Source organism: Natator depressus, chromosome 9, assembly GCF_965152275.1.
Source record: "Natator depressus isolate rNatDep1 chromosome 9, rNatDep2.hap1, whole genome shotgun sequence".
NCBI lineage: Eukaryota > Metazoa > Chordata > Testudines > Cheloniidae > Natator > Natator depressus.
Window position 1 is genome coordinate 57,101,185 of NC_134242.1, and position 22,015 is coordinate 57,123,199.

General features: G+C 47.2%; 3 protein-coding genes and 6 non-coding genes across 12 annotated transcripts in view; 8 read left to right on the forward strand and 1 right to left on the reverse strand.

Moving 5' to 3' along the window:
- The first annotated feature begins 239 nt into the window (after nt 1-239).
- On the forward strand, nt 240-3,517 carry LOC141994164 (40-kDa huntingtin-associated protein-like). The gene has a single exon (XM_074964299.1). The coding sequence runs from the start codon at nt 240-242 to the stop codon at nt 1,266-1,268; it is 1,029 nt and encodes a 342-aa protein (XP_074820400.1). The 3' UTR covers nt 1,269-3,517.
- A 1,184-nt stretch (nt 3,518-4,701) lies between these two features.
- Nucleotides 4,702-22,015, forward strand: part of DKC1 (dyskerin pseudouridine synthase 1) — a 44,203-nt gene continuing 26,889 nt past the window's right edge. For 2 of the 4 annotated variants that reach the window (XM_074964295.1, XM_074964294.1), the window contains exons 1-15: nt 4,713-4,783; nt 5,668-5,732; nt 7,671-7,757; nt 8,343-8,434; nt 9,130-9,314; nt 9,854-9,918; nt 10,785-10,911; nt 11,589-11,719; nt 12,674-12,817; nt 13,224-13,344; nt 14,915-15,033; nt 16,090-16,193; nt 16,816-16,873; nt 17,663-17,821; nt 18,504-18,571. In XM_074964295.1, the coding sequence (XP_074820396.1) occupies nt 4,768-4,783; nt 5,668-5,732; nt 7,671-7,757; nt 8,343-8,434; nt 9,130-9,314; nt 9,854-9,918; nt 10,785-10,911; nt 11,589-11,719; nt 12,674-12,817; nt 13,224-13,344; nt 14,915-15,033; nt 16,090-16,193; nt 16,816-16,873; nt 17,663-17,821; nt 18,504-18,571 (1,541 nt within the window). In that variant the 5' untranslated portion in view covers nt 4,713-4,767. Of the gene's footprint in view, nt 4,784-5,667; nt 5,733-7,670; nt 7,758-8,342; nt 8,435-9,129; nt 9,315-9,853; nt 9,919-10,784; nt 10,912-11,588; nt 11,720-12,673; nt 12,818-13,223; nt 13,345-14,914; nt 15,034-16,089; nt 16,198-16,815; nt 16,874-17,662; nt 17,822-18,503; nt 18,572-22,015 lie in introns of those variants that run through there. The other 2 variants (XM_074964296.1, XM_074964297.1) reach the window with 2 other exon arrangements.
- On the forward strand, nt 10,303-10,541 carry LOC141994295 (small nucleolar RNA SNORD17). Its single transcript, XR_012641084.1, has one exon. It is a non-coding gene; the product is annotated as a small nucleolar RNA SNORD17 (small nucleolar RNA).
- Nucleotides 11,387-11,462, forward strand: LOC141994283 (small nucleolar RNA SNORD83). Its single transcript, XR_012641073.1, has one exon. It is a non-coding gene; the product is annotated as a small nucleolar RNA SNORD83 (small nucleolar RNA).
- LOC141994290 (small nucleolar RNA SNORA36 family) lies at nt 11,774-11,910 on the forward strand. Its single transcript, XR_012641079.1, has one exon. It is a non-coding gene; the product is annotated as a small nucleolar RNA SNORA36 family (small nucleolar RNA).
- LOC141994294 (small nucleolar RNA SNORD17) lies at nt 13,988-14,232 on the forward strand. The gene has a single exon (XR_012641083.1). It is a non-coding gene; the product is annotated as a small nucleolar RNA SNORD17 (small nucleolar RNA).
- On the forward strand, nt 15,391-15,466 carry LOC141994282 (small nucleolar RNA SNORD83). Its single transcript, XR_012641072.1, has one exon. It is a non-coding gene; the product is annotated as a small nucleolar RNA SNORD83 (small nucleolar RNA).
- Nucleotides 16,494-16,629, forward strand: LOC141994291 (small nucleolar RNA SNORA56). The gene has a single exon (XR_012641080.1). It is a non-coding gene; the product is annotated as a small nucleolar RNA SNORA56 (small nucleolar RNA).
- The window catches only part of MPP1 (MAGUK p55 scaffold protein 1), a 62,101-nt gene continuing 57,788 nt past the window's right edge, over nt 17,703-22,015 (reverse strand). The window contains exon 12 of the mRNA XM_074964298.1: nt 17,703-21,991. Within this exon, the coding sequence (XP_074820399.1) occupies nt 21,815-21,991 (177 nt within the window). The 3' untranslated portion in view covers nt 17,703-21,814. The remainder of the gene's footprint in view (nt 21,992-22,015) is intronic.

Genomic DNA, 22,015 nt, shown 5'->3' on the forward strand with positions numbered 1-22,015 from the left:
GGAGCCGAGCCAACTCCCCCCTGCATCCCCTCTCAACAGACTGGAGACCGACTCCCCCCTCCCTTCCCACGAAGCGGCGGAAATCTCAGCCCCACCTCTTGCCTGCTTCCGGGGGTGCAGCGCATCCCCGTTAGCCACGCCCCTTCTCTGAAGGGGTCGCGCGCAGCCTCTTCCGGTCAGGCGGCTGCCCATTGGCTAGCACGCGACGCTTTCGCTTCCGGGCGGCAGCAGGTGCGCGGATGGCGGCGGCGGGTGGCTCGGGCCCAGCTGGCCCCGGGGGACTGGGGGCGGCCGGCCCCGGCGGGGGCTGGGACGGGGACTTCCTGGCGCGGTACCGGCTGGTGTCGGCCAAGCTGCGGAAGCGGTTCCTGCGGAAGCCGAACGTGTCGGAGGCGGCGGAGCAGTTCGGGGTGCTGGCCCGGGAGCTGCGGGCCCAGGAGAGCCTGCCCTACGCCGCCTGGTGCCAGCTGGCCGTGGCCCGCTGCGCCCAGAGCCTCTTCCACGGGCCCGGCGAGGCGCAGGCCCTGACCGAGGCCGCTCGCCTCTTCCTGCGCCAGGAGCTGGACCTGCAGCAGCGGCTGAGCCTGAGCGGCGGCTTCGCCGAGCATCTGCAGGCCTCGCACAGCTGCTTCGCCTTCGCCGCCCGCCTGCACCTGGAACTGGGGCAGCCGGCGCTGGCGGCAGGGCTCTGCCTGGAGCTGGGCTCGGCGCTGCGGGACATGGAGCAACCTGGCCAGGCCGCCCCGCACTTCCAGCGCGCTGCCGAGCTGCTGGCAGCCGCCGAGCTGCCCCTGGAGGCGCTGCGCTGCCTGGGCGAGCTGGCCTCCTGCCTGCTGCTCACCCGGGACTACGACGGGGCCCTAGCAGCGCTCACCCAGGCCCAGCTGCTGGCCCAGGCCGGGCCCAGCCCGCCCAGTGGTGCCTTCCTGGAGGTGTTGGTGCGCTGCGAGGTGTCCCGGGTGCTGCTCCTCCTGCTGCTCCAGCCGCCGCCGCCCAAGCTGCTGCCCGAGCACGCCCAGACCCTGGAGAAATACTGCTGGGAGGCCTTCGAGAGTGGGGCGGGGGCTGGGCAGCTCCCCCAGGCAGGGTACCTGCCCCCTGGCCTTTTCCTCCTGCTGCAGTCCACTGTCATGGCCTGTCAGGAGAAGGACCTGGAGGCGCTCAAGGTGCTGCAGGCAGAGCTCTGGCCGCTGCTCAGCCCTGAACAGAACCACCTGCTCCACCTGGTGCTTCAAGAGATGATCAGCCCCTCTGGACAGGGGGCCTGAGTCCCCCTAGGCAGACTGGCTTCAGTTGCCTGCTGCCACTTCCATAGGGGAGTCAGGCCTGCCCCACCCACCTGCTGCTGCCTTAGTGGGACTAGGGAGATAGCCCTTGTCCATCTTCAGCTGCCATCTCTGTGGCACCATCTGCCATCTCCACAGAGACTAACTGCACCTTCACTGATCTGTTGCTATCTCCCTCATATAGCCTGAAACCCTCACCACGCATCACCAGAGAAATTAACCTTATACACCTACTCCAACCATCCACAGGAGAGATGAGCCCCATCTGCTACGCTGAGGAATGGCCTTTCCCCTCTGCTGCCAGCCACAGGAGTCTAATCCCAATAGGATCACCACCAACATGACTTGTTTCACCCACCATGGGATTCTGTTTCCCACAGTAGCCACATAGAGGGTTCTTCCATTTTGGCTCATCACTACTACAAAGCCTTGGTTCATCTCCCTGCTACTATCCGCATGTAGGAAAGGACTATGTGAGCTAAAGATTATTTTCCTATTGGGGACAAGGAACTTGGACATGCCAGCACTTCCTATTAACTACTTCTCGTTATAGAGACCTTTCCTTTTTCAGCCCCAGTGCAGCATCTTTGCAATTCTTCTCTCATTCACAGATTTGAGACACCTGCTACTGCAGGACATGACCTGATCCATTAGAAACTGTGTATGTAAACTACTACAGTTTAAGATAGTAAGAGGCTGGATTCTTGCCATTTTTTATGAAGATACTACAAATGGCACTCATTTTCCAAACAGTCCACAAATGCCAGGATTCAGTCTTTTAGTTTAAAATTCTCGCATTTGAAGATGTAATGACTAGTGCATTTTTTCTGTATCAGTGTAATTCACATGTGAACAAGCTGGTAAAAATACCAGTTTCTCTTTAAAATGCTAATTTAAAAAAAGTAACTAAACTCAACTCTTTCCATTTAAAAACTAAATTGGAAGCTAAAATTTTATTCTGTACCTTCTGCTCCTGGTTCTGTTTCAATGTTGGCAGCTGTTGCTTAAGAGTTGTACTTTCTAACTACCTGGCTCTCGGTCCTAGCTCTTCCTCTGTTAATATAATGCTGTAGCTAGAACTCTGGAGACACCAATGTATCCTGAAGCCTTCTAGTTCTTTAAGATGTAATTCAGCAAATATTGTAGACTTTTAAAATTGTTTACTGCTCAATGCAAATATCACTAGCTACAACCTAGGCAATGTGGGGAGTCATTGCTGCTGGCTCTTTAGCTTCAGTACCTTGTTGGTTTCATTCAACAAGTAGGTAAAGATTGATGTAATATGTTTAATTTTAGCATTTGCTACAGATACTGTATTACTTTACATATCAGGCCTGTTACAGCAGTTTAAAAGGATTGTATTGGTGTAGGGGGAACATTTACCTGTAACTTTGGCCCTCAGATATGTTTTTGCAACTCCTTCTAAGGTGTATAGGAGTTGTGCAAAATTGAGCCTTGATGTATATTTGAAAAGCACGTGAACTTTGATTAGTTTAACACTTTTAACATTAATGTTTCCATTTTAATGATAAAGAGAATTGATAAGACCCTTTCTGTGGTCTAATGAACTAAACCTGGGCCTAGAAGCCATAGAGTTCTGCACTGTGACTCTGTAGTCTGACAAATCATTTAATCTTTGTGGGCCAGCTTTCCTACTTGAATTTCCATTTCCATTTTACAAATTGCTGGTGTAAATATTTGTATGGCACTTCTTATGTGCTGAAAAATAACAACAATGCCCTGAGAAGAGCATGTTGCTGGCCATCTTCTGGAAAGAATGTTTTCCTGCTGAGGATGAACTTTAGTTGCCCCTTTCTGGGGTGGGTTCCCTTTAATTGTTTCTTTAGGATGCATAAATACAATGTTTTTTTCTTTTTGCGAGTGGGATTACCTTTTACACAAATAGAACCTTGTTGGACCTCAAGCTAAGTAGTGTTCCTACTTAACATGGTCTTCTGGGTGAATAAAAGTGAGGCTGTTTTGGAAGTTGCTTAAAAATACTTCAAGCCTATACTGTAGTAAGTGGAGACGAAACATCCCTGTAAAACATTGGAAATTGATGGGTATTTTGTCTTTATTTTGCTTTATGTGCAACTGCAAACTGATTTATACATATAAAAGTGAACTTTACATTATTTCTTAAATGTTTCGAAATGTAATTTTTACTGGCATGTTTTGAAATCATCAGTTCATTCACTGATGTATGACTCTAATAAAGCATCTATGTACTGGAACTCAGAATGGAATTTCCTGTCTTTATTGTCCTGAAGTAGTCTTCAGCTCTCTAAGCTTGTGTATGTGCTGCAGGGCTTGAGCCAAGTGCAGTGCCAGAGGGCAGGATACAGGGAAAAAAATATTAAAGGGAGCTACTATTGTATGTTACATCTTTAAGATAAAACTGTGCAAAAACAAAGCTCCAGGTCTTCCTCCTGTGGGGAAGACTCATAACCATGTACTGAACTGGTGATGGGTGGGAACAGAGTGCTTCAAAAAGAAAGCTTAGCCTTCTGAACTATCCTACTAGGGCTGAAAATGTTTAAGGGCTATTCTAAACATAGAAAACTCTGTCCCTGGTTAGAGATTGCTTATTCCATACTTTCCATGGTGTCTGATTCTGTAAAATACTCATACCCTTTTCTTTCTACTCTTTTAATCTGCATTATGACTTTTTAAAAAAGGAAAACTACTCATTACCTCCTTCCTCCATTCCACATCTGTTGGGTGACCGATTTTGAGTTTTGACTGTGCTTCTGGAGCCTGCGTACCTCGGCCACAGCTCGCTCTTCTTCGCTTGAGTACACTACTACCTGCAGCAGCATGCTTGTAATAGCCCTATGAACTGGCAATCACATCGCTGTTTAGAGGGGCTGAGGCGTTTCTGTGGCTGTGGTACCTCTTTCCCCTAAGAAAGCGGAATGAGCATATGCAGTGTAATTACGGACTCTGGCACAGCTTTCCTGCAGCAGTAACTTTTTTTTAAAGGGTGTGACTGCTTCCCATATGCCCAAGAGTCAAATAGTCTTTGCTTGCCGTAGGAGGAGGTCTGGCGTTAGCGCTTGGCAGGGTCGCTGCGCCCCCTACGCTCCAGTTACGGCCATCCCCGTGGCGTGCGCTTGCTGCGGGAGAGGCACGTTCAGTGTCGCATCCTGGCCCGGGAAGTTTGTGGGGGTGCCCAGCGCCCCGCAGGAGCTGGTCATAAGGGCCTGCGGCGGGGCTAGCGGGCTGCGGCGGCCGGGCCCCACAGTGAGCGGGGGGGGGGGGGCGGGCTAGTCTGTCACGTGATGGGGAGCGGGCCGCACACCGCCTTGTCAGGTGGCGGGGAAACAGCGCCCCCCCCCTTCCGCGGGCCGGGTCCTTGAGCACGTGACGGGGAAGGGCCCTGCGCGCGGTGCATCTCGGGACAGGGGCGGCCCTCGAGTCTCTCTTTCTGCGCGGCGGCGGGTGGCGGCAGCACGCGGCTCCCGGAGCGCGCGGGGCGAAGATGGCTGACCGGGAAGGTGGGGAGCTTGTCCCGGCCGGGGGGTGGTTCTGTCCGGCCCGAGCACGTGGCCTGGGGCTGGTCTCTCCGGCTGTCCCGGGCGCGGCCCTGGGCCGCGATCCGAGCCCTGCTACCAACGGGGGCCGCTCCGCGTACACGTGGCTCCTGCCGCCCTTCCCCGGGCGACCTTTAGAAACCCAGGAGCTCCTGGAATTACCTCGGGGCCAAATACCTGGTGCCGTGGTGGCAACACCCGCTTCCCCGTACCCAGGCCCAGCGGGATGTGCGCGCACCCCGGCGTGTGCCAGCTCCGCATCGGCTTTCGTTTGCAAACGCTCCAGTCACCCGAGCTGTGCTGGAAACCTGTCCGCCAGTATGGCGTGTGCTTGTCTGTGGGCATCCTGGCACGTGGCTCGGAGACGGGAGGTGTAAGCTTCCTCCCGCTCCTGGCCCATTAATCTCACTTCAGCACTGAGTCTAAAGCCTAATGAAGATAGTTTTCATGTCAACAATGGTCATTTCTTTGTCAGTTTTTGTCAGGAGAGGGGGAGGAGTGAAGATCCTGGACTTGGGCGTTGCTGAAGAGAAGAAAATGCAGAGAGGTTAAAAGTAGGAAAGAGACAGATGGGGAGGGGAGAAAAAGAGAAAAGACAATGGAGAAGGGAGAAAACTGCAGTGTGGATGTAGTTGCTCTTAAATATCATATGTTGCCTCTGATATTGAATGCAACAAAGTACTGAACAAATAATAATAAAGTTGCTTTTGAACCTGATATTGAACTAAGGAATCTAATTTTTTAGGAGATAAATCTTGCTTGTGTATAAAATTCTGTAGTGCTGCCAGTTTGGATTTGGATGAGTTCTGGTATGAAAAAATTTTAACGTACCTCTGTTTCAAATATAGGCTGTATAGCTAAGAAGCAGAAGAAGAAAAAGGATAAGAAACTTCTACCAGATGCAGATGTTGCTGTGAGTGAAGGTGTTTTTCCACTTGTCTGACTGAGTTTGCCTCCAGGCTAGCTTGGTGCCTTGACTTGATTTCAAGTTGAGCAAAACTCTTGTTTGGGGAAGATCCTGGAACCTTCATCTGTTTTAAGTATCTCTAGAAAAGGACTCAATGGCCCACTTCTGGAATCTCTTACTGTTTGAGTAATGATTTAACAATGTTACTCACCTGCAATTTTAGGTCTTTAGTTGGAGGGTGGATGGGAGAGAAGCAGCAGGACAGAAGGCAAGCAGTGTTGTTTCCTGCCTTGGTTTTGGTGAATGCTGTTCATGGGAGCTCAGGGACTTAAGATGGGACAGTGTTATGGCTTAGAATGAAAGACAGTTGAAGTCTTTGTCCTGAATCAGCACCTCTCCTTGCTCCAAGTATCCATAGAAAAATAGAATTGCCCTGACTGGGGGCAAAAAACTGTGAATTTCTTTAATAATAAACACATTTTAGCAGATTTTTAAGTTCTTTATCAGCTTTGATCCCCAAGAATTTAGACTGTTAGTGTCTCTTGGAGTAAAACTACTTTTTTTTTCTAATAGAAGTAAATCTCTTGAGACTAAAATGGCTGTTTAGGATCCAGTGGAGTGATGTATTTGCACTACAACTGACTGAAGGTTTAGTATATCGCCTTCCGCCACCAACTCTCTGTATAAATTTTTTCATGAGTAATGTACCTGAATACTTGGATGCTAAATATCTAAACTGTATTCTTAAATTCATTCACCTAAATTTGGATTACTGCTGGTTATGCACTGTGTATCTTATGACTTTAAAAACTTTGTATTTGTGAATAATCTAAGCACTATACCCAGGTGTACAAACAGTCTTTTCTCAACCTGTATATTGTATAATTTTAACATTAGCTTTAATACATTTTTAAAATCTGTTCTTGTCAGTTTAATTAATTATTCTGGTAGGTAAGGGGTGAGGGGAGATGCTTGTGCTTAGAATGTGTCATTTAAAAGAGAATCTGTCCTAAATTGGCCTTTATTCATTTTTAAATAGAAATAATCCATTATTGGATTGGGATTTAGTCTTTTTTCACCCATTCACTAAGTCACCTGAAGTCAAGAGGAGCAAAATAGCACCTCTTTCCTTTCAAATTGTGATGCATGCATTAAGACGTGATCAGCCAGTGTTAAGGGTTTGTTTTTTTGGAGAAGTTGCTTAACTAAGGTCATGTCTATACTACAGACCTTGCACAGCTGTACTGCAGCAGCTGCGCCGCTCTAAGGTCTTCCGTGTAGCCACTCTATGCTGATGGGAGTGAGCTCTCCCATCAACATAATTAAACCACCCTCAACGAGCAGCAATAGCTATGTTGCTGGGAGAAGGGCTCTTGCCAACATAGCGCTGTCTACACCAACACTTCCGTTGGTGAAATTTATGCCGGTTGGGATGTGGTTTCTTTTGCTCCTCTGACCAACAAAAGTGCTAGTGTAGACATAGTCTAAGTCTAGCTTTTGCTCTTTTGCAATGCACCAAAGAGATTCTGCCTCCTATGGTCTTTTGGAACTGAAACTTTGCTAGTGTTTTAGTGAGTGAAGGGAGCAGACTGGGATCATTATTCTGCATTCAAACATGTAGCCATCCTTTAGTACTTTGACTTGCCATGGAGCTCTGAGGGGCTGTTTCACGTCATGGTTCGTTAATTCAGTTTCAGAACTCTTCAGTTTTACTTGGTGTTATAGCCATAATCTCTCTGGACAATGATCGTTTTGCAGTGAATTCGTGGTGCTGTGGATATATGTTACTTTGGTGTAGCTGTCATTGAAGGGAATTGTGTAAGATGTGTTAGCAATAATTTGTGAATGTTGGCAATAGAATACAAAAGACTTTCAGTTGTAAGAAAGAGATAAGACACTTTGCATGTCAACTCCACTTCTCTGATCTGTGATTTCTCTCCCCAGGACATACAGCACACAGAGGAATTCTTCATCAAACCTGAATCCCGAGTGGCTCAGCTGGACACATCTCAGTGGCCCTTGCTGCTGAAGGTAAAGAGGATTATAGGATTCTGTCTGTGTGTCCAGATATAAAAACATTACTCCTTGATTCACACGTGTTCCTTAGCCTGCCTGTAAAGAAATACCCTACATGGGAACCTAAGGCAGAGGGCAACCAATCTTGCACCAGGCTATATGACCCAAATGTTGAAAAGGGCTTTCACTCATTGTGTGCCTGATCTGTCAAACTGCATATGATCTTGACCTGCCATATAACCATCCCCACAGGATTTACACCCATCCCTTCTTTCTGTGCAGGAATAACGTTTGCATAAGTCTCCACAGAGATCCTAGTTCTGTACACAGGCACACTGGGTTTGCTCTACTTTGTAAAGCTCTGTTGTTCTACAGAGCTTTTAAGCTTCTTTGCATAGCGTTGGCCTTTTCTTGCTGTAGAAAGTCTGTTTCTAGAGCTGCCAGTATGGGAGAGGCATTTTCAGTTAATTGTAATTTAAACTAGGTCAGATTATGTGATTGCAGATCTCCATGGGGATCAAAAATTCCAGGTAAAATGGGATTTGTTTCTAAAGACTTAGAGTATTTTTGTTTATGGTACATTTTGTTTGGATTTTGTAGAACTTTGACAAGCTAAATGTGAGGACAACGCACTACACACCCCTTCCTTCTGGCTGCAATCCCCTGAAGAGAGACATCGCTGAGTATGTTAGGTATGTTTGTTGGGGAAAACTGTAACTTCTGTCACAGTTTACATCCTCAAAGGGTTTGGTGACTCTCCCAGTTTAAGTAGGTCTGGAAACAGTTACTTTTTCTTCACTGTTGTTGGCTATACAAAATTCCTCTTTAAATTTGGTTACCAGTCGCCTACATTTCAATTTGTTCTAGTCAGATTCTTTTGGGGTAGATTTAGAAATGAAAAGTAGAGTAATGTTATGGTGTCTGAAAGCTATATAGCTTCCCTTTCCCAGCATGGTTCACTTTCTGTCATTGTATAGTGGGTATTGATAAAGAGACACAAGTAAATGCACATCCAATGTGAAAACTTTAGTGGAGATGTTTTGCCAGGCTGGGGGAGTTTTCTCTTGTAGTATTTGATGCAGTCAGGCCAAGGTGGCGGTAAGGCCAAGATTTTCAAAAACAGGAGTTTAGAGTTAAGCTGTTTAATAAAAGTCCTGTTTTAAATATAGAGCACTTAACAGCTCATTTGACTTAAATGAGAGCTGTTGGTTGCTCAGCACTTTTGAAAATGCTCCATATTAGGAGGAGCTCCTATTCTTAAAAATCTTGGATGTAGTTTTTCTTGGCTGCAAAACATCTCTCTTTAGAAGCCAGATGCCCTTGGTAAAATACAACCAGGTTATCAAATGGCATTGAAGGTTCTAATCATCTGTGTGCTGTGTTCTAGGACAGGCTTTATTAACCTCGACAAGCCATCCAACCCTTCTTCCCATGAGGTGGTTGCCTGGATCCGGCGCATCCTCCGGGTTGAGAAGACAGGGCACAGTGGGACGCTTGACCCCAAAGTGACGGGGTGTCTGATTGTGTGCATCGAACGAGCAACACGGCTGGTCAAGTCTCAGCAGAGTGCAGGCATGTCATTTACTGCTTTGGGGTAGTTTACTCTCTAGTTCTTTTAAGTGGTCAGATGAAAGACTGACTGACTGTCTGCATTTTAATGATGAGCAGAGGATTCCAGTTCCAGGCCTCTAAAGCCTGCCTATTTCTAACTAAGGTTTGCTGTCCATTATGGCAGAATACAAAGTTGGGATGAACTGGAGGCCTGGCAAGTTATTGTTTTCCTGAGCTTTGTGGTGTCACCATTTTTAGCTGATCAGGTCTCAGAACAGCAAATTTTAATTTACACACAAGAGGTTACCATTGCTTTTATTCAGCCTTGTGCTGTGCTGCCCTACACAATAAATCTTGCTCCATAAATAAACCTGCAGCTTGTGTTTCTTTGTTGATAGATTCAAGGGGTTAGAGCTTTTTGTGCTTGAGCCGTTTCTAAAAGTCAGTGGCTGTTAAGAAGACTGGCCTCTATAGATGTTTGAATTGTAATAACACCGACATGGCGGTGAACAATAAAATGCAAGTGGCCGCTCCTGACTACTCTTCTGTCGTTCTTTCAGGCAAAGAGTATGTGGGAATCATTCGGCTGCACAATGCTATTGAAAGTGAGATTCAGCTTTCCAGGGTAAGTCTCTGCATGCTTGAACCCACGTTCGCTTCCTGCTGTGTTGTCTCACGCACATCTCTACCGTACACTGATAAGAGCATTCCTTATAGAGCCATTGAGAGCATTTTGTTGCGGTAGAGGTAATAGAGTAAACAGCCCCTAATAAAATCAAAATTGTGCAACATGACATCATGTTACTTAATCAGATGCTTAATTTGCATTGGTTCACTGTATATTTGCTGTCTGTGTTTTAGTAGGATTGTCCATAACAATTGCAATTCTCCCTTGAGAATACAAACCTCAGGCCTTGAGATGTTGACATGCCCTTGCTATTTCACAAATGCTGTGATCGTGCATTTTAAAAAAGACCTTAAGTCTCCTCCTGGCAGGCATGCGGTGTATGTGAAGTGATGATGAATCCATTCTCAGAGTGCTACTGCATTGCCCTCCCTTCAGCATGCAGATTCCTGTTCTTGGGTCCCCGTGCTGTGCAGCCTCCAAATACCCTCCAGCCTTTCATTGTTTTATTGGGAGCCGCTGGTGCGGCCAACTCTGTGCAGGAGAGGGGCAGAGCCAGCAGGGCGGGAGCCCCTCTTCATAGAGCTCTGTCTCAACCAAGATGAGTGATGCTGTCTGATCATATGCTGCTGCCTGGTAAAGTAGCCCCATTGGTAGCTGGGGGAGTAATTTCTATCTAGGGGGTGCATAAGTGGCTCAGATGGGCTTGCTTTAATATTGTATGATCAGATACAACATGTGATATACAATAGGAAAATGATTTTTATTGCCCAAATAGCAGCATGCTTTTCTGTCTAGATGTGCTGATGGGATGGTGTGGGCTCTGTGAAGGTGAAGGCTGACAGCTCTTCTGCTTCTCCCCCTAGGCAATAGAAACTCTGACCGGTGCCCTGTTTCAGCGACCTCCCCTCATTGCAGCTGTCAAGAGGCAGCTGAGGGTCCGAACCATCTATGAGAGCAAACTGGTAGAATACGACCCTGAGAGGAGATTAGGTAAAACGCCTCATAGGTTCTCTGCTAGCACTTCAAAGCATGAAAGTGCTGTTGTGGGCTCTCCTTGTGAGGATCTAGTGAACACACCACTAGAGGGGACTTGCTGTTCCTCTTCCAAGTGCAGTGATGTGCAGACACTTGATGGTCCCATTTTAAAATCCAGGCTTTAACTTGTTAATTGAAACTGGTTTAAAAGAGGTCTGTGTTCCAGGCTGAACTCCAAAGGGGATGCACTGCACTGCAGCCATCAAAGAAAGGAAAAGTGCCCTCTGTTGATGTTCCTGGGGAAGTGTGATGAATTCCTCATTATGGTGATCTCTGATGACTGATGGAATCCCACCTACTTCCATGTGGGATGAGCTTCTTCCCAGTACAGAGAAATGCCCTTAGACTGCCAGTCCCCACCCTCTGCAAGAGCTAAAATTGTCTTGCATATTTTCCCCATGATAAAAGTTGCTGAACTCTTCCATGAAGAGCCAAATGATGCAAAGTAGATGACATTAGCACTCTGTGCAAAGATGACTTACATCTATCACCCAATACTGATGGCTCATTGGAGGCACTGAACATGGAGCTAATCACAGGGCTCACTTTAATCCCCATAGGCAAGTGTGTTAAATTATGGTACCGCTGGATAGCTCAAAATTCTTCTCTCCCCTCCCTGTATTGCATTCCAGGTATCTTCTGGGTGAGTTGTGAAGCTGGCACCTACATCCGTACGCTGTGTGTCCACTTGGGCCTGCTGCTGGGGGTTGGAGGTCAGATGCAAGAGCTCCGGCGAGTGCGCTCGGGGATCATGGGAGAGAAGGTAGGAGGGTATGCCTGGCTTTCTTTTGAAAGGCCCTTGCTGTAAGTTATCTTAACCCAGAGTGTTGAGTTCAGTTCAGGGCTGCTGTCCCTGTTCTGGTAATTAAACTTTGGGACAGTGAGTGGCTGGGAGTCATGTCAAGATGATGGGAAGCTTTGCTTTCTGCCACTTCCGTCACTCAGCCCACAAAACATCCATGTACTGAAAGAGCTCAACTGCTTTCTTCTTGCACTCTGGCTTTAGGCTCTTCAAGGTATCTAATGTAGGAAACATACTTGGATTAAAATGAGCACCTCTTTGTAAGGTCCTTGGCTACTGCTGTGCTGGGGGTGGTATAAAAGCCTAGGTAGACTTTCCAGCATAGGCCGAGATGGTCCTGGAGTTTTGGAGAAACACTTCATTTGTGGAACAAATTCTCTGCTCTTTTCATAGCAGGGAGGCTCTTGATGCAGCCACTTTTCCTAAGAGCCTGAGATCTTAGTGCCTGATACACTGCATCCAGAATACTGAGGTTTCTGACAGGGTGCTTGCTGCCATTGCAGACAGCGTTGTTGTGTGTGCGATTTGGGGCGCTAGGTAGCTCAGCCTTTCACGTGCTAATGTTTCATGTGTGGGAAGCTAAGTTCATTTGTGGGTCAGGTCACAAATGAGTTTTTGTGGTAAACATTATATACAAACGTGGCAGTTTGTGGTCAGGAGGGTCCCAGGACTGGAACAGCAGAGGTCAGAGCAGAGGGGTGCTAGCAGAGTTATGTGGGGGGAGTTTAAGCTGCACTTACCTGCCTTGTTCATAGCTCTCGGTAACTTTATCTTCAACCCCTTTTGGGAACCCCAGAATTCATCACTGCTTTTTCTGCAGTGTATTTCTCACCATTGTTTTAGCCAGTTTTTCTCAGTCTGATTAGATTGGGTGGCTGGGCCAAGGGTTAACTTAGTGGGCATCTCTCTCTGCAGGACCACATGGTGACAATGCACGATGTACTGGATGCCCAGTGGCAGTATGACAACAACAAGGATGAGAGTTATCTGAGGAGGGTTATCTTCCCCTTGGAGAAGCTGCTGACTTCACACAAACGGCTGGTTATGAAGGACAGTGCGGTGAGTTCCTGAATGGCTTTGAAAAATATCAGCAGGTGGTGGGACAGTGGGGTGACACTAATGCATTTCACCCTAACTTCACCTCCAGCTTGGACAACAAGTAACAAATAACTTTGGTGGTGGTGATCCAGATCCTTATAAACAACAGCATCTCTTTCAAGGAGGCAATGTGCAGGTCTGAACAGCAGGGGGTGCAGTGAATCAGCATAGAGGAGCAATGGCCAAATCCTGGAGCGTGGGAGGAGGTGCTCTTAAGTCATACATGAAAAAATATCATCACTGGGGCAGCACCAATTGGTATTTAGTGGCTGAATAAATTTGCAGAGTCAATGTTATGCATTGGTTAAGACCATGTAACTTTACATTCTCAACCAGATTTTTCAGCCTTCTTCTTACACCCTTCCAGGTTAATGCCATCTGCTACGGCGCCAAGATCATGCTTCCTGGTGTTCTGAGGTATGAAGATGGCATTGAGATTAATCAGGAGATTGTCGTCATCACCACTAAAGGGGAGGCCATCTGCATGGGTAAGAAGAGGTCAATGTTCTTCCTCCAGCCACTGAGCTAGCTACTTGGCCGTAAAGCCAGAGCAATAGAACATCTTCAGAAACTTGTAACAAACATGGGGGGCGGGACGGCACTCGCCATGGCTGGAATCTTTCATCTGTGTTTTCCTGGTGGGAAATGATGGGATGCTGTCACTGAAATAACTATGACTTTGCTACCCTTAGAAGTGTGAGAACAACATTGCTTAGAGAGGTCAGTGATACCAGCTGAGAAATAATGGCCTAGTTATAACTCTGGTATCTGGTACAGTAACAGATTTTATTGCTCTATAATGTGTTTTTTCTATTTTTATCAATTTAAATTTTCCCAGTTGTGCGAAATTGTGGTAGGGCAGATAATTTAATGACACGTTAAGATTCAAAAAGTTAGTGTTACAACTGTTAAAACACATTGTCAACATATGTCAAAATGTACAAAATAAATATCTTTAAATCAAACTCTTAAGTTCTTAGGCAAAGAAAGAAATCAATGGAAATATATTTTGGTCAGTTTGTATACAGTGAAATTGACAATTATCGACACTTAGCAGTAAAAGTCTAATCCTTCCAAGCCGAGCTATACCACTCCATTCCCGTGTCCTGGGCTTTCAAGCACACACTGTATGTGAAATGATGATGAAGTTTATCCATTCTCTGAGTACTGCTGCACTGCCCTCCCTGCAGCACCTAGATTCCTGTTCTAGGGTCTCTGTGCTGTGCAGTCTCCAAATACCCTTCAGCCTTTCAGTGTTCTACTGGGGGCTGCTTGAGGGTGTGGCTGGCTGCCTGCAGGAGCGGGAGCCAGCAGAGCTGGAGCCCCTCTCCATGGGGGCTCCATCTCAACCAAGATGAGTGATGCTCTCTGATCACATACTGCTGTCTGTGAACTTCTCTCTCCTAACAAATCTAGTATAAAGAAATGATGCATCTTGGATGGCTGCTGAATGGGTGTGCACTGTTATTTTATACTAATGTCTTTTTTATTACCAGATACTTGCAGCAAAGAATTTGCCTAGGTAATAAGGACTAAGGTGCCATCCTGACTGGGCGCACGTCTGGCAATGAGCAGTGGTGTGTGTGTGTGTTGCTTATGCCCTGTATCCAATACAGGACACCACTGGGTGGCGTAACAATTCACTCCTAGCTAGTCTGTGAACCCGCATCCGTTGCTCTGCTGGGGGCTGAGCCACATAGTGGTTGGTGAACCTGCTACAATCTTAGCTACGAGATCTGAGTCTTTTAGCTCAGGCAGTAGATGCTCCTGCTTTTAGATCTAGAGTTCCCCAGTTTGTACTTCCCTGATGATGAACCAGACAGGGAGTGAGTTACAAGTGGAAGCCTGTCCAGGGCGTGAGTTGGATGGACTTCTTGGGTAATTGTGTAGGGGGCTGATGAAAATTGCATCCCTTTGGATGTCAATCTTGGGAATACCATCTTTGTAGCCCATCTGTGCACCACCATAACGCTGAGTCATAGGAGACTGAATCCAATAGCTGGCCAGTATTGCTCTTTTGTGCCTAAATGTTCATTCTTTTCATTTACACTAATGCAGCTGTTGCCTTGATGACCACCGCAGTGATTTCTACCTGTGACCATGGTATAGTGGCAAAGATCAAGAGGGTGATTATGGAAAGAGACACTTACCCCCGCAAATGGGGTCTTGGTCCCAAGGTGAGACTAAGGGTGGGAGGCTGTGTGGTGTTGGAAATTGGTTCAAAGCAGCCTCTTACAAAGCTGCAGGTCCTAGATAAAGGCTTCCAGTTTGTCACCACCATTTACAAACATATATGTTGTTTGTCTAAACCCTTGGAGCCAAGAAGATGAAAAAGGCTTGATCAGTTTTGCTCCTGCTGTGAGACTGTAGAGCTCTTTGGGCTATGTCTACACAGCTATAACCATGTCCGAGGACTAGGCTGTCCCTAACCTGGTTAAAAGTCTGGTTCCAGTTGGTGGTGTAGACTAGATCTTGACTAGGCTAAGCCAGGATCAGACTGATTTTAGTCTGTGCTGCGAATTCTTCCAGGAAGAGCCAAATGATGTGATGTAGCTGACATTAGCACTGTGTGCAAAGATGACTTAAATCTATCACCCAATACTGATGGCTCGTGGAAGAATTAGAAGATGCTCCATGCCCCCCACTCTTGAGAGGCTGAAGTAGTGTCTGTAAGAATGCTTCAAGTCTCTATTGAAAGGTGCCATTGAAATTCAAAATAGCATTAGAGACACAGTATATCGTGGCCATGTGGCAGAGTACTAAGGTCTGTTGAAAGGGGCTCCAGGAGCAGCAGAAATACCACTTCCATCTCTCTTGCACAATTCCACTTACCCACGTGCCTGGTGCACATATGATTAGCATTTATGTATAGCTGGGTCTGTAACAGTAGAAGACTTGCTCCAATTTGCTTGCAGTTCCTTCTCATGCAGTGACACAGTGGGAGGGTAAAATAATCTTTTCTGGAATACTACTACTTTAATTAACCGGTGTTGCAAATAGAAGAATGACATCAGCCAAGGAATAAACTCCTAAGTAACAATGATAATTTGCGATGTGCTATCAGAGGCTCTTTGAGGACATATTTGTCTCTCTCTCTGACCTGGTAAAGGTTTCATCGTGAACTTGGTTCTCTTCCACAGTGTATCATCACATGCCAAGTGACTTCTCCAACTAGAAATGATAGCTCCTTTGAAGCTAGAATGTGACCTTTTCTCTCTGCATTTTCACGCCAGGCAAGTCAAAAGATGATGATGATCAAGCAGGGCCTGTTGAGCAAGCATGGCAAGCCCAATGAGAGCACGCCAGATTCCTGGAAGAAGGAGTATGTGGACTACAGGTAATGCACAGTGCTCCAGAGACCTGTTTGAGGGACAGGGCAGAGGGGTGAATTGCATGTGTTCAGTCTCTGCTGTGGTATCTTAGAGTGCCACTTCCTTAGGGCATATTGCTGACTTCTGCTGAAAAATGTCAGTTTGGGGTATAAAAGGTCACAGGGGTTGAATATAGCATGTTAAAAATACTGTCAAGCAACATAATACCTTTTCAAAGTATGTTAATTGCAATGCGGTTATTTGCCATCCCTAGGGAGCACTGCCCTGGAGGAATAACGGGAGGTGCTATTCCAGACAAGCCAAGTGAGCAGACAGTTATCCCTTTCTAGCTTGATACCTGTGGCTCTAGAGGGAGTCAGTCTGCCAGATTAAACAGGGGAGGCTCTGCCTTTGTCCAGCACAGTTAGGCACTGATGTGGGCTGCAGGCTTTCCGTACACTGCTGAGTGTTGTATAACATAGCGATCAGAAAAAGGAGCTGTAGTGTGTCAACTGTGTAGCAGCAGGAGGCTGAGGGATGTAGCTTGGTTTGCAGCAAGCATCTAGGAGGGAGGACAGTAAATCTGAACGTATAGGATTGATTGGCAGTATTCACACATTCAACTCAGAGGTGTTTTCCTCCTTTCAGTGTTGCTGTAAAGAAAGAGGCAGAAGCCCCAGCAGCAATGGCTGAGAGAGTACCAAAAGTAAGTACCATAGGCTGCTTTCGTGTAACATCCATTTCAGACCCGTGTATTGTCAGATGAACATCTCTGCCTTGGCAGATTGATCCCATGAATTATGCTTTCCTATGTTGTTTCTTTGGGGGAGGCAGAGTTAACATGTGGAGTCTCCTTCAATTTGTCCAGCAGAGTGGACTTTCATATGTTATCCATATTCACCTGTGGTTAGTGTTACATCACCAGGCTTTGAATTCATTGGGGGACAAGATCTGGGAACAAGAGCCCTAAAGACAGCTCAAGACCATGGCCCAGAATCTGAATGCAGAGCTGCGCTCATGGGATTCCAGAGGCCAGGGTCACTAGCCCCCATCCTAGTCTGGTGCAGTTCATCCCAGTTGAAAAAGCCCAACCAGCATGTGCGTGTTACCAAAGGAAGCAGGTTATCTTTGGGGAGCCAACCCTGGACCTGTTTTTGGGCTCTGTCACTTTGCGTACAGATGACATAGCGGAGACTGGAAGAATGTGGAGCCCTAAGCTGTAGATGGAATGATATGGGAAGAACATGAGGGAGGGGTGTGCCAGGGATTCTTGCAAAGCTTTCAGAAGACCATAGACAGGTTCCAGAGGATCTAGTCTCCCTCATTACACAAGCAGTGATGAACCATGCTCTCACCATGCTTCTGAGGGTGCAGAGGGCTAGGATGGGAAGGCAAATTGAGGTGGTGTCAGGACTATGTGGGGTCTGTCATCTGAACTTGAGACAGGACTCCTGTTACGGAGAGCTGATCTGATGCTGGCTTTACTCTTAAACAGAGAAAGCGGGAGACAGAGAGTGAAAATGAGGCATCAGTGGCTCCATCCTCCCCGGCCACTCCGCAACCAGAGGAGCAGAGCAGGAAGGAAAAGAAAAAGAAGAAAAAAGAGAAGAAGGCCAAAGAAGCTGCAGAGAGCGGAGGGGAGCTAATGGAAGTGGTAGGTAGCTTGATGGTGCTGCAGAGCTAGGAGTGTGGCTGCACTGCATCACTTGTATACCCCTCTTAGTGATACTTACAAACCTTGAGACACCTATTTAATTTGTCCATGTAGGTCGCTGCTTTCCCCCATCAGTATAGAGTTACATCACTGCAAGCCTCCTCAATATAGCTAAGCTTACTTGGCACCATTGTCTGTCCCTGGGGGCTGGCCTGCCATGGATAAACAGATTAATCTGTAGGGCAGGGTGTGGAAGGGGCTGTTAGACTGCCCTTGTTTAATGGGTTAGGAATAATCTGCCCCTGGGGTAGCTTTCTCACAATTGTCTGGCAGAGATTATTATGCCTTCTTCTGGTGCCTCTGGAGTAGTGCACAGTTGGAGATAGGGCACCAGGCTAGATGCCTATTGATGTGGTGTGGCAATTGCTTCTCCAGTGTACATGCTCCTGGACTTGGTGCATTGCATGTTGGTAATTACCCTGCCAGGCAGATTTTGTTTTGGGGAGCCTTGGATGGGGGAGTGTCAGCATGGTATGTCACTCTTCCCTCGTGGATGAGAGCTCCTGGGGGGTAGTTAAGATGAATCCTTATATAAATACCTCATTAGTCCTTGCTGAAAGGTGTCACAAATCAGCAGTGATTCCTTCCCAGCCACCCTTCCTGAGCTCCATCTTCTCTGCAGGCCAGTGACACCAGCACCAAGAAGAAGAAGAAAAAGAAGAAACAAAAGCAAGCTGAAGAGAGCTCGGAGTAAGTGGCTAGATCCCTCCCAGCCAGACAAGGCCATCTGCTTTGGATGGAAGACACAAATAACAAAAGCTATTCCCCAGCAGTGCAGAAACAGTGCCTGCAGAAGGGTGATGAGGCTTCTAATCCATTGCTTACACAAACAAAAGCATGTCTGCAGTGTGGCTCAGCAAGCTCACCATAAGCCTCTCCTCATCCTGTTTTAAGGGTGGCTGGAGGGAAGAGTGTAAAACTTACCCACTGCACTGGACTCTGCTCTGCTAAGCTGGTTGCCTCGATAAGTATAAAACTCTTCTCAGGGAACCAGCAGCTTCTGCTAAAAATGGGCCCTCCTAACCTCCAGTGTTTTGAGCTATTTCCACAAATGGAGATAATGCCTCCCTTCCTAGTCCTGCCTTTCCCTCTGTTTGTGGGTCCGGGAGCCATTACCCTGACAGTCACAGAATGTTCTTACAGCTGAAGGAATTGGCCTGAGCCACTCGCCCTCTTGGAGCAGCGTCCGGAGTCTGGATGATCACACTGGCTATTTTAAGTTCTTTGGTTTTAAATTGCAGTGCTTGGCTTGAGTCTCGGCTAGCCAAGTCCCAGTGTCTCCCCCAGGAGGGTAGATGTTTTAGGTACGTTTTCAGTTTGTGTAGGCTTAGAATTTGTACTTGAGGTTTCTCCCATTTTGTTTCAAAGTGCAGGGACCTGGCTCCATTTGCTGTTCATCAAACTCCCATTTACATGTTCTGATGGCCGTGTCCACCACTGCCTCAGCCCTCCTTCCCAGTATTGGCACGTAATCGATTCTGGGGGTTGGAATGGAGAGACAGGACAGATCTCTGGGGCTAGAGGCCCTGTATGATCTGGAAAGTGTCGAGAGACACATACATGTTCTCTAAATGGTAGTGCGTATGGAGATTGGAGGCCTTTGGCACCAGCCCTCGGCTGGCTGAAGCTGAATGTGCTGTGGGCAGCAGATGGTCTGTTCCAAACAAAGCACCCAGGTTCTCTTGCTGGGGTGCCTCACTGGTGGGGGAGGTGGGTTGCTAGTGCTACTAGGTGACTGGATTTATCCCTATACCTATTTTAACCCCTTCAGGGAGGGGTAGGATGCTCTGCATTGAGCAAATACCATCTGAAGTAAAGGCCTAAAGTTGCCTAACACTGTGTTGCTCTTTTTTCCCCTTCTCCAGTACTAGGGAGACACACATGTGGTGAGCACAGCTGGGGGCTGTCAGGGATTTAAGGGAAAAGAAAGTTGTGATTTTTATTTACTTTTTATTAAAAAAAAAAAAAAAAACCCTAACAAATAAACTATTTTTCAAGTGTTGACTTGTTGCTGTTCAAGCTGGGTAGGAGGCAGTGCTTCAGTTAATTGGCCACCTCTGCATTGAGGTGGGGGCTACTAGGAGACAGGCCTCTTCGCCATTCTGTCCTTAGTTGTGCCTCCCTTCCCAGGGAGAAGGAGCTTCAGGGGAGAGGATGGTTGGTGCTGGCTGCTAGGACTGATTCCAGAGCAGCACCATCATTACCTTTGCAATCTTCTAATAGGAACTGACTAAATTACCAATTTGTTTTGGTCAGCACCTACCTTGGCCAGCTTGGAACATGGGATTTTTGCATTGGAAGGCCCTATTCCTTTAAAAGGGCGCTGAGACTGTTTGTGAACCAACCCACACATGCATATTGGTGGCTTTGCCCTAACTTCCCTCATAATAAGGCTGACTTTTGCTGTTTGGGGGGAGGGAAAGGGGCAGGGGTGAGTGCTCTTGTTACGTGTGGGGAGTAAAGCCAGCTTGTGCTGGTCCTGTGTCAGAGAATAAATTGAGCAGTGATTCCCTGCCCCTTTAAGGGCCAGTGTGGAGCAGTCCTGTAGCTTTTCTGCTCTTGAAGGGCAGAGAGGTGTGCAGCTCAGATGGCAGTGTCCCAAGGGCAGGGAATACCTCACTGTAGTTCAGCTGTTTTCTTGGGGAGCAGTTCATTGGACAGATGCTTCAGTGACCTATTGAGCTCAGTACAAACTATGAAACCAAGCAAACACTTCAACACTTTTATTGCTATGTGGTGTTTCCCTGCAGTGGACTAGAATAAAGGTCCCTATTGCACATCATCAGGTTTTTTGGCATTCTTAAAAATTGTAGATTTCAGACATGTTAATCCCCTTTCCCTCTACCCTTCCTGACAATAAAGCACACAAAAAGGTCCTTTGAGCTAGACAGTGATTATGGTTTGAAGAACTGCTGCTCCAAAGGGGCCCCTAGCACTGTCCCACTGGCAACACTTAGTTCTGGCACCAGAGGGGGTCTTGGGCTCAAGCAGCCCCACAAGTGGAGGTTGGGGTATGTGCATGGAGTAGGTGCACTCCTTGGACACAGTGAATGTGCCTGGACAGTCTCTCTTGTTGCTATGTAATGCAATGGATAGATGATTGGGTCCAGACAATCTAATTTACTGACTACAGGGGTTATTTTAATCATTGTTGCCTTAGTGGTGTCTATGGTCAGAGGTATAACTGCACAGGCTGAGTTAGGAACTCCACACATCCAGCATGGAAGACCAGCCCCTGGGGTGACCAACTCCAGCTCACAGTTAAAAATAATTAGCCCTTCTGGTTGTGAAGAAAACCCTTGGAATACAAGCTGTGGTAGCACTGGCTTAGCCTGAAAGAACAGCTCTGTGTAATCTGAACTGCCCCCTTGGCTCAAGCATGTGCAAACTCTGAAGCCTAGGGCCAGGATTTTCAAACAGTGCATTCTGCCCAGCTGCATCAGATAACAATGTGCAAATGGCCAAATAAGATTTATAGCTCATGGTGTTAGAAGTACCTCCATCCTGTCTTCCTCAAGAGTGAAGCACAGTGCAAAATAGCTACTAGAGCAGGCCCCTTTTTTCCCCCTCAGTCACTGGGAAAGCTTCCCTGTGTGATCAGTAGGAGTGTTGCTGAGTGGAGGGATGCTATATGGCCCCACCTGTGTAGCACTAGGATGCAAACCCTAAGATAAAATAGAATTTCTCCCCCAAACAACACACCAGGGAGAAGGCTTCACACTACAGTAGTGCTGATGCACAAGGACTGGTGGCTTGTGGCCTGAGCTTGGAGATCCCTGCACTTACCCTGTGCATAATAGACCAAGTGAGATTGGGGCCATAGAACATTAAAAGGAAAGGGGGCTGCGTGTTGCACTATGTAGATCAGGGGCTTCCCACCATTCCATTCTGCAGGATGGGAGTAACAGGAAGCTGCCAGGGTTGGACAACTGCTCAGTAGACCCAGGAGACAGGCACCCACTGGGGTGAGCTGCAGGCCTGCTCAAAAGCTTCTTGTAGCAGCTTGAGGCTTTCATCCACACCGTTGTTGACTAGTGACAGGTCAAAGTAGTGTGCGTAGCGGCTGCAAATGCTCTCCGACTCCTGGCGTAGCTGCTGCAAGGCCTCCGACTGCAACAGAAGAGAGCCAGTGAG